This window comes from Lactuca sativa, chromosome 9, assembly GCF_002870075.4.
Source record: "Lactuca sativa cultivar Salinas chromosome 9, Lsat_Salinas_v11, whole genome shotgun sequence".
NCBI classification, from domain to species: domain Eukaryota; kingdom Viridiplantae; phylum Streptophyta; class Magnoliopsida; order Asterales; family Asteraceae; genus Lactuca; species Lactuca sativa.
The window spans coordinates 201,401,066-201,411,347 of NC_056631.2; the positions used below are offsets into that span (position 1 = coordinate 201,401,066).

At 36.4% G+C, this 10,282-nt stretch overlaps 1 protein-coding gene across 1 annotated transcript; it reads right to left on the reverse strand.

The window, feature by feature from the left end:
- Positions 1 to 7,182: 7,182 nt before the first annotated feature.
- LOC111903186 (uncharacterized) lies at positions 7,183 to 7,920 on the reverse strand. The gene is made up of 2 exons (XM_023898973.2): positions 7,395 to 7,920; positions 7,183 to 7,301 (listed from the first exon to the last, which is right to left on the reverse strand). Exons 1-2 carry the CDS (start codon positions 7,918 to 7,920, stop codon positions 7,183 to 7,185), a joined length of 645 nt encoding a protein of 214 aa, XP_023754741.1.
- Between the last annotated feature and the right edge of the window lie 2,362 nt (positions 7,921 to 10,282).

The following is a 10,282-nucleotide window of genomic DNA, read 5'->3' on the forward strand; positions in this document are numbered from 1 at the left end:
GTGGGTCTAAGGTACCAATGTCGGCCCATGATCAGTTATGCTAGGATACTATATGTCTATGTGACTCTTGTATGTGTATATACTTATGTGATTTCTATGTCGGGCGGGGCCCATTATACTCAGTAGGCAAGGCCCGATATGCGAGTTTGGGTAAGGCATGTTATTCGAGTGTGGGCGAGGCCCGTTACACCCATTTGGCGGGGCCCATTATGTGTTTATTTATGTATGGTATGTTGTATGTTGGGGAACTAACTAAGCTTTGTGCTTACGGTTTTTAGTTTATGTTTGACGTACTTCCGGTTCCAAAGGGAAGAGCCCGGGATGGTTACAGAGCACACACCACTCGATTCCACATTTTCTGATTTACTCTAATGATTGATGATGTATTGATACAATTTGTTTACCTTGGTTTTATGACAATGATATGGTTTACTATTTTATTAATTTAAAAATGAAAAAAAATGGTCTTCTTTTTTAGACGTTACACTCGGTTATAGGAGTCACTATAATCATTAACTAGAATCTCTCTCTCTCTCTCTCTCTCTCTCTCTCTCTCTTTTACTACAAACCATAGGCTTGGTTTTTTTCAAAGATTATTTACAAACACTGTTTTAAGTATGGTTATACTTATAAATGAAATACTTTTTAGACTTTTTAAAAGTATTATACTCATTTTAGCATAAAACCTATAACTCTCAGCAGCCTTGTGTTGACCCTCAAAACTAAATGTATTCTCAGGGAATCAGTAACTGAAGCATTCAGACAATGGATAATCATGGATTTCAAGAAATCTAGTTTACTAGTTTTTGTTATGTATGCCTACCTGTTAAGACAAATTAATGTACTATTATTATCTGTAAGAACCCTGTACTCAAACTTAATGATGGAATACAAATGTTTTTTTGTTTATTGTTGTACTTGTACTATATATTCAATTACTTTTGATCCATGAACTTAGTCGCACAGCTAGGCATGTTTTGCCGCCTTGGTTGGGGGTGTAACATACACTCTTATATATATATATATATATATATATATATATATATATATATATATATATATATATATATATATATATATATACACACCTATTGAACATACTCATCTTTTATAGTAAAACTCTATTTAACATAAATCATTTTGCCTAAGTGACTTATCAACATATAATCTAGGGCTATTCACTCTCGATAATTATACCACATATGCTTATCCACGTATAAGATAGGGCAAGTCATTTGTGTACATTACTTAATGGCTTTTACAGTGAGACATTATTCATTACCTAAGGATAAACAGTTAGTATACCCACAACACTATAACCGTTAATCCTCAGAGCGAGATATGTATGTATAGATCTATACGAGTTAACACCCTCATCTGCGGTTGCTAGCTACAACCATGACGATCAAGTCGAAGCGGGTGATTACTCTCTTTAGTCATTTCTATGACGTTCGATAAACTATTGTAGGGGGTACTTCAGTCGCATAGCTCGGTTATAGGACTCACTATAAACATTAACTGGATCTCTCTCTCTCTCTCTAGAAACTATGGATTTGTTTCTCTATCTACAAACCATGGATTTGGTTTATCTCTCTATAAACCATAGATTTTGTTTCTCTCTCTCTCTCTAACGTTTTATGTATGGATTTACTTATGGTTTATCTCTCTCTACAAAACCTTTTAAATATGGAATTACTTACAAACAAAATAATTTTTTGGATTTAAATGTATCTCTAAAAAGTTCTTTAGAAACTCTTTTATAAGTATGGATTTACTTTGTAACACCCGGTTTCGAATGGTTTCATTATTCGGGCCTACGGCCCGATCATCATTTATCATAATGCTTAGGGCCTTGGGGAAGAAAGTATTTGGCCCTTTTTAGATGTGGGGGTTAGAGTTTAAGCGATCCAAGTGTTCGATGGTATTTCGGAGCCCAAGGGCATAATCGTAATTTGGTAGTTCGGGCCTTTTATGAATTTTGGATTTTTGACCGAGGAGTTTTAAGGCTAATGTGAGTTGTTAGAATTGTAGGGCTTCTCTTCACCTTTCCGTCAATAGAAAGTTCGTTGGAAACAGACTTAGGGCGAAGGAGATAAGGTCATGTGAAGTTTTAAGTCTTGGTGGGCCATCTAGTACGTGGGGCGTACTAGATGTGTACGGCGAGTGTACTGGGTTGAGTGATTGTGGGTGGTCCTAGAGTACGTCGGGCGAACTAAGGGGAGCGCGGGGCGTACTCCCTTCAGAGCCAAACCCTAATTTAGGGGTTCTTGCCCTATATAAGCATCATTATGACCTTCCTTTGGGTCTTTTAAAGTCAGCCTCCATCCCCTTTAGTATACATTGAAACCCTAAAGTGTCTTGAATGAGTTATGGAGCTTGGAAGAGTGTTTTGGTGGTTTGTGTAAGAGAAGAAAAAGGTTGAAGATTCATTTCTTGGAGAAGAGCTTGTAGATCCAAAAGTTTCTCATCTTTTGAAATCTAATGAAGGTAAAAAGCTTTGATCTTATCATCTCTTTGGCTGGATCCTCTTTTGGGTTGTTTATGTTTATTTTAGTCCCTCTTGGTTTGTCCTTGTGATCTTGGGTTGTTTCAGAGACTTGATCTTGTAGATCCGGACATTTTAGAAGTCCCCAAAGCATACAAATGTGATCTTTGTGGTTCATTTGGACTCATGCATGTGTTAAGACCTTTCATTAAGCTCTTTTAAGCTCCAGAACCATATTAATCCGTGCATGCAAGTAAAGTTGCCAACATTACGTGATAAGTTATCCATAGGAATCAGATATGAGAGTTTAGAGCAAGGGCTTAAGTGATTAGGTGCTTTTTGGTGAATTTGGGAATTAGAGGAGTACGTTGGGCGTACCCATCTGGTATGTTGTACATACTGGCCCCTGAGGGTGTACGTTGGGCGTACCAGCTGAGTACACAGGACGTACTCGGTTAGGTGGGATTTCTTTGAGTGGTTGACTTTTTGGACATTTGACCGTTGACCAGAAGTGGACTAGGGTTGACCACTGGATATTTGGGCATTTTGGATACTAGGCCTTCTCGGGATAGGTCCATGATGGTTTTGGGCCCAATTTGGATATTTGGGCCTTGTTGGGACTTGTGGTGTCATTTCGGTTTGGGATATCTTTTTGGCCTTTGGTCATCTAGTTTGGGCCTTGGCTTTGGGCCAAGCTTAAGGAAGGGTAAAATGGTCTTTTACCCTAATTTGGACTCATAATACGAGTCAATATCTAGATGTTAATGGGTTGTCATTTATGGTATTTGATAGTGTGAAAAGTTTAGTGGATCTGCAGTCAGAGATTATTCGTGGGTCAGTTGATGATGGGGTGTTGTCTTGATATTGACAGTTTATGGATCTGTCAGCCAGCAGCCAGGGTCGTCTCTATAATTCGGCAGTACGAGGTGAGTTTTCCTTGTTGTACTTATGGGTCGAAGGCACCAAGGCCGACCCTTTGGATTGTTATCCATGTTATCGTTTGATTGAGTACTGTAGTGATCTATTAGATCTGTATCCTGGTAGATAGGATGATTATATGCTTAGTGCTCTACATATCTGCATGATTGTCTATTGACTGGTTATATGTGATGGGTTTGATACAAACAATCCTATATGTGCATGCAACCCTAGATTTGGATCTATGTTTTCTCTATTAGATACACAACTTTATGAACACAAGAAGAAGCCTAGCATACACCTAGGTATTTCGAAATCTATACAGTAGAAGTGATTACATACCTTTTGTTGTTATATTTCAATAACAACACAAATCTTCAATCTCCTTGTCTTGGAAAGCAAGTACCACAAGTGTAGTACCTCTAATGGCTCACAAACACCACAAGCAATTGGAGACGCAAGAGAGAGAGAGGGGAGAGGCAAAAATCGGCTCTAGGTCTTCTTGGGATCAAGTGGCCGATTTTATAAGGCCTAAGGGGTCCTTATATATAGGGTAGAGCTTAGGGTTTCAGTCCTTATCCTCATCTGGTTGCTTGCCCACCAAGCAATCCATAAGATAAGCCTTGAATCCTTATCATGGACGAATTCTAAGGCTTTATCACCTTGAATTCGTCCAACCTATCCTTGAGGCAACCAATGCCCTAATTTACAACTATCACATAATTACAATTCAACCCCTCTAGTTTAATTAATTACATTTGATCACAAAATTAATTCTTAATTAATTATTGACCAATATTAATTAAACAAATATGATTTCTCCTTTAATATATTATTCTTATAATATACTAATAAATCACAATAACCTCTTTCTCTATTATTTCTCCAGTCAAGTTGCTCTGGTGAAGGCAACCCAAAAGGACCATGCACAACCGCGTCAAGTACTTACTAAATATGGTTACGGGCTTAGACATTAATCCAACAATATGATCAATTGTGTATATGTTGTCGTAGTGTGGGTGGGTTGAGATTGCACTGCATTGTGTTATCAGTCAACAAACCCGGAAATGTTATATCGATATGTTGTTATGATTTATTGGGCTTATATATGTTTTGGGTATGAATATGTTGACATGTTGTGTCTGGTTGGTTTGAGGCAATCCTTCTTTGTGCTGAAGGCCAACAGACCTAGGGCGTCCCAGATAGACTGGAGGCCAATAGGGCGTACCAATCAGGCCAAAGGCCCGGAGAACGTTCCAGAAAAGTTGAAGTCCCATTGAGGTGTACCAGTCATGTTGAATGTTTCTGTGAGTGTACCAAATACACTGTAGGCCGGTGGGGAGTTCCAGTCAGACTGATGGCTCTATGGGCGTACTAGATGTACTATAGGTCGATGGGGCCTTACAGTCATGTTGAAGGCCCTGTATGCATACTGTTTTTTGGTATATGTTATCTGTCTGCGTGTTGGTATTTTACGGGAACTCACTAAGCTTGTGCTTTCAGTTTTTGGTTTGTGGTTTCAGGTGTTTCAGAGATTCATAGCAAGACGAAGGCATGACCGTACACATCCTGATTTCGTCATTGATCTTGGGAGGCACTGGTTTACAAATAATGTTTTGAGAACACTATGTTTGTAAACATTTTATTAATAAAAGAATCGTTTTGAAAAGTTTAAAATTGCTGGAATTTTTGGGATGTTACATACTTATAGAAAATACTTTTTGAACATTTTAAAAGTATCATTACTAAATTATCAGAAAACCTATAACTCTCATCAAACTTGTGTTGACCCTCAAAACTACATGTATTCTCAAGAGATCACTAAACAAACATTTCACACGACAGAATAATTATGGATTTCAGGAGACCTAGTTTTCTAGCTTTTGTTATATCTACCCACATGTTTAAGACAATTCATATACTCTATTATTATTATCTATAAGAACATTGTATTCAAATTTCAAGATGGAATATAATTGTTGTTTTGTTTATCATTGTACTTATGTTATATATCCAAATTGCATGAGATCTGTGAACTAAGTCGCACAACCCCACATGTTCCGCCATCTCGGCCGAGGGTGTGACAATATACATATGTAACAATACAGCCATATATGTTATTTTATAACTTTGTATTTAAACTTAAAAAAGGATAATTTAAACCCTCTGGCCCAATGTATGCATAAATCTATATATATATATATATATATATATATATATATATATATATATATATATATATATGTGTGTGTGTGTGTGTGTGTGTGTGTGTGTGTTTAGTTTCAGTATTTAACATCTTTTATGGAATTTCACGTATCAACCAATAAACTCTCATCATAGAGGTATATTCAAAGATTTGAGATCATAAACCACCAACTAGGGCTCCATTTAGGCGTCTTTCAATAAGTAGAATATATTTATGAAGCGCATTTTGTTTGTCGCTCTTAGAAGAACTAAGAGCGTCCAAAATGGGGGTTTAATAAGGGTTGAATAGATGGTGATTATGATTGAATAGAAGTTTAATGGTATGTGAGTGATGACATAGAGAAGAGTTGGATGAGAGAGTTGTATGATCATTGAATGGTTCAGTGGATTTAATATTTTTTTTTCAATTAAATCAACCCAAATATAGAAATCCATTAAACTTTGTAGAGTTTAATGGAGTGTGGATGTCATAAAGTATAGTTGAATAAAAAGTAAAATGTTGATGTGACGGTGATGTATCAATCTATTGAACTTCATAGAGTTCAATGGATTGTGGATGCCCTAAGGGTCACGTGTCTAATATACAAAGCATTTAATGACATTGTTTTTACGTTATGTTACCTTAATATCGATACTCACGTGAAGAAGCAACCCTAGATTAGTTCAAACTTAAGCATGCATAGATTTTATTTGGTTGTGTATATACGCTCATTAATATTGTATGGTAAGATATGCTACCATATACCTATGTGTACGAAAAACTAAACATGGGGAAATAGCAAACTCTTAATCAACATGAGCTATAGAAAAGCGAAATTTTAGCTTTATGATGTTTGAGCTATACATTAAAAACTTTTGAAGTTTTCTAAATCAAATGGTGTAAATAATCCTCATTGTTTTCGTCGCTTTTAGAAGAAATACATGACATTTTCGTGTGTAAAGAGTTAACTAAAGTTGTTACAAACATAAGAATTAAGTTATCCCTTGGTTTGCTCATCTTCAAATGAAATACGACTAAAGCATATATAATTCATATATATATGAATGCTCATGTATGTATGCAACTATGTAAGCATGTATACGTACTTTGATTCATTAGATCATTCGAAAAAAAAAGTTTATGTCAGTTTTGCAAGATAGATGTATGTATAATATAACCTTTATTTGAAGGCGGTTGGCTAAAACTATAGAAGATTTAGTTGATATTAAATTAACCTTTTCAATGAACCAAAATATCTAACAAATCCTTTATTTTCGCCTTCTATTGCGAAAAAGTGCAAGTAAAAATTAACGCTTTGTGTGCTTAGATTTGGATATTTCATGCTAATATATGTTCAAATATTCGATCAAAAAACAAATTCAAAAGAGAACAATAATAAAATAAAAGAAAACAAGATTAACAAGAAAAACTGCATTTATAACAGAAAGATTTGGGATAATTACTTTAAATTAAGATTTACAGAATTTGATGTTGATTCCTTTTCTTTCGCTAAACCCTAAGCTTTTGTTCACTTTCATTAAGAAGTCATAAACTGTAACAACTAAACATAAACAGTCATATACAACTGAAGTAACTATTCTGATGTATATTCTGCAACTTCTGTTTTAGGTTGTCTAGAAGCATGATGAATCGAGCAAGCAACCACTTGCGCCCACCGCCTTAATCTCATCTTCACCTTCTCCGGATCATCGCCTATAATATAATTTAGATTAAAAGAAAAACTTTCAAAACAAGATTCAGATGAAGTATTTTACATATAATTAATCGGAATTCAGAGTTTCTTACTTGGATCCACAATGAGACTTGAAGATACATTGGAGTTAGAAGAAGAAGAAGAAGAATCGGAGTTAGTAGACGAAGTTCTCGACAGATTCCGGTTGTTAAACTGCCGATTAACGGCGGCGTACAACTCAAGTGCAGGAAAAGCTTGTGTTAGTTTTGGATCCATGTCGTTAGACGTATCGAATCCAAAACCCAACTCGAAGCAAGCTGTGAGCTCCTTGATATCATCGTCAGTAATGTCAGAATTATCAGAAGAAGCATCAAGGCTCTTGCTGCGGCGGAAACGGCGGCGCTGTTGGGCCTTCAACCTCTTCCATTCTGTTCTGCGTTGGATTTCGGGTGACCATGAGAGATTCTTGTATAGAATCGGACAGTATTTCTTCGAGTCAGCCATGAGCAACACCGTCTGCGACGGCGGAGGAATATCGGGTGGGGACTGAAGGAGAGGAGGACAGAAGCAAGGGTATATAAAGAAGGTTATGTGGGGTCCATTGAAGGGTTCGAGTCCTGATACGATACTGACGAACATAGATTCGGTCCGGTGGGGTCAAAATCTTAGTTACAATGTGGGCCCACCTTTTGTTTTGGGCTTCCTAGCTAATACCATTTATATTTTATAACATTTGGAACGTTCTCATATTTATTTTTATATTTAAGTTTTTATTCAGTTTAATATTATTTATTTGGATGATTATTTATTGTCAAACTTCATAAAAACCATTTTATTTTGATTTTTTCTAATTTTGATATATTTTTTTATAATTCTCTGATTTTATTTATTTTTAATTGTCATCGTACAATGAGTGAGATGGCAAACGGGCAACAAGCTGTGCCGCTAAGCCTTTTTGAATGGTAAAGCTAATTCTTTTAAAGACTACATCCGAAGATCTAGGGGATATAACATTACTATGCATGATTTGTTGTACTCTTTTAAGAAGCTCTACCGCATCTGGTGCGAGGAAACCAAACGTATCAAATGCAAATGGTATGAATACGTGTTGATTTTCCATGCACGATCTCTCATGTTTGGTGACTTTGCTTGTGGCTGCTTTTAAAGCAGCATGTCCCGCTGTGGAACCCCCATCCCTTAGGCCCACGAGAGGGGATACCCCTGTAAGATCGACACATGTGTGTTTCCCTCCGACCCATCCAAAAATCAAAAAATCATCCGGTCTGAGGGTTGACCTCCTTCTGTCGGATCAGTCAAGAAATTAACAGGTGCCTCTTTCTTAGCAGAAACCCCGACACGCTTAAATATGTCAAACAAAACATCTCTAACCTTATCGTGCCTGTATTTGAACCCCGAGAGTTCTTTACAGTGAACTGCATGCTCTCCAAAAGAGTCCAAACATGTCTTGCGACACACAGGACATATCTCGTCAGCTGGGAAAATGGGGATCATAAGTTGATATTTGAGAATAGTACGATACTCCACGGGAGACATGTGTTGGCCAAGCCCATCTATAAGGATAGCCAAAAGAAAATCTTGAGCATGTGGTGCACGTAAGCACTGGAAAACCGCTTTCTAATGTAACTATGAAAATAATTTTTCTTGTGTGGTTTAAGAATTGAATTATTTATTATTATTATTATTTATTTTTTTATATAAATGAATCACAACATAAAAATCTAAAGTATATAAATATTATTACAATTTAGAATGTATTCCGTTTAACCATCACTTTTATTTTTTAATATTGAATCATTATAATTGAAATCATAAAAAACAAATACAATAAAAAGGTATTATTCTATTATTTTTTATAATCCATGCAACGTTTTTTTTTTATGAAAAAAACTATAATTGAATAAGTTTTGCTGTAAAACCTTTCTCAGTCGTTTATAAACTATATATTCAAAAAATACAATAAAGGCCTCACACAATGGGCCAATATAATCCATACAATGTCTTTTTTTTTTTATAAAAAAAAAAAAACTATAATTGGATAAGTTTTCTGTAAAACCCTTCTCATTCAGTGATAACCTATATATACAAAAAAATACAATAAAGCGCCTCACACAATGGGCCAATATAATCCACACTTCTTTACAAAATAATAATGACAATATGTCTAATAAATCATGACCCACTAATAGCCCCCCCCCCCCCCCACCCCCCGCGCAGTAAGACTGGAGGGGAGCGAACGTTTAATCTGGAGAGAAAGTCAAAAAGCAAAGGAGATGGCAGACTCTTAGTGATGATATATGCATATTGAGTCGTAGATGAAACATGAAGTGAAGGACCCGAAGTTGACCCAAAGCAACCTTTTCGCGAACAAAAATGTGCTTTGTGTGTTGACGTTGAACAAGATTTGAAACTAGATAAATTGTGCTTATATTGTCACAATAAACGATAGTCGCCTTTGTAGGTGTGTGATGAAGTTCGCGCAACAAATTGCGGAGCCAACATGTTTCAAAAACAACATTAGCAATGCCTCGATATATTGATTCAGCACTAGATCGAGAAGTGGTTCCTTGTTGTTTGGAGGAATTCAACAATAAAATAACACCAAGAAAGACGCAATAGCACGATGTAGATCGCCTGGTAGTTGGACAGCCTGCCCAATCTGCATCAAAGTAGGCAATGAGATCAGACTCAGATTGAGAGTAGAGTTGAAGACCATATTCTATTGTGCCCAGAACATATCGTAAAACCCTCTTTAGAGCAACAATATGAGATTCTCGTTGGTCGTGCATATATAAGCATAGTTGTTGAACCGGGTATGTGAGATCCGAGTGAGTGAAGATGGCATATTGTAGGGTACCGAAAAGGCTACGATAGGTTATAAGATCGTGGACTTTACGGTCGGACCCATCAAGTTTGGATGAAAGATCAGCTAGGGTGGTGACCAGCTTGCTAGAATTTTCGAAGCATATTTCTGTTAAGATAA

Coding starts and splice junctions, on each gene's coding strand:
- LOC111903186 (XM_023898973.2), bottom strand. CDS start 7,920: ATGTTCGTCAGTATCGTATCAGGACTCGAACCCTTCAATGGACCCCAC. Junction 7,302..7,394: donor AAGTCTCATTGTGGATCCAA/GTAAGAAACTCT, acceptor ATTATATTATAG/GCGATGATCCGGAGAAGGTG.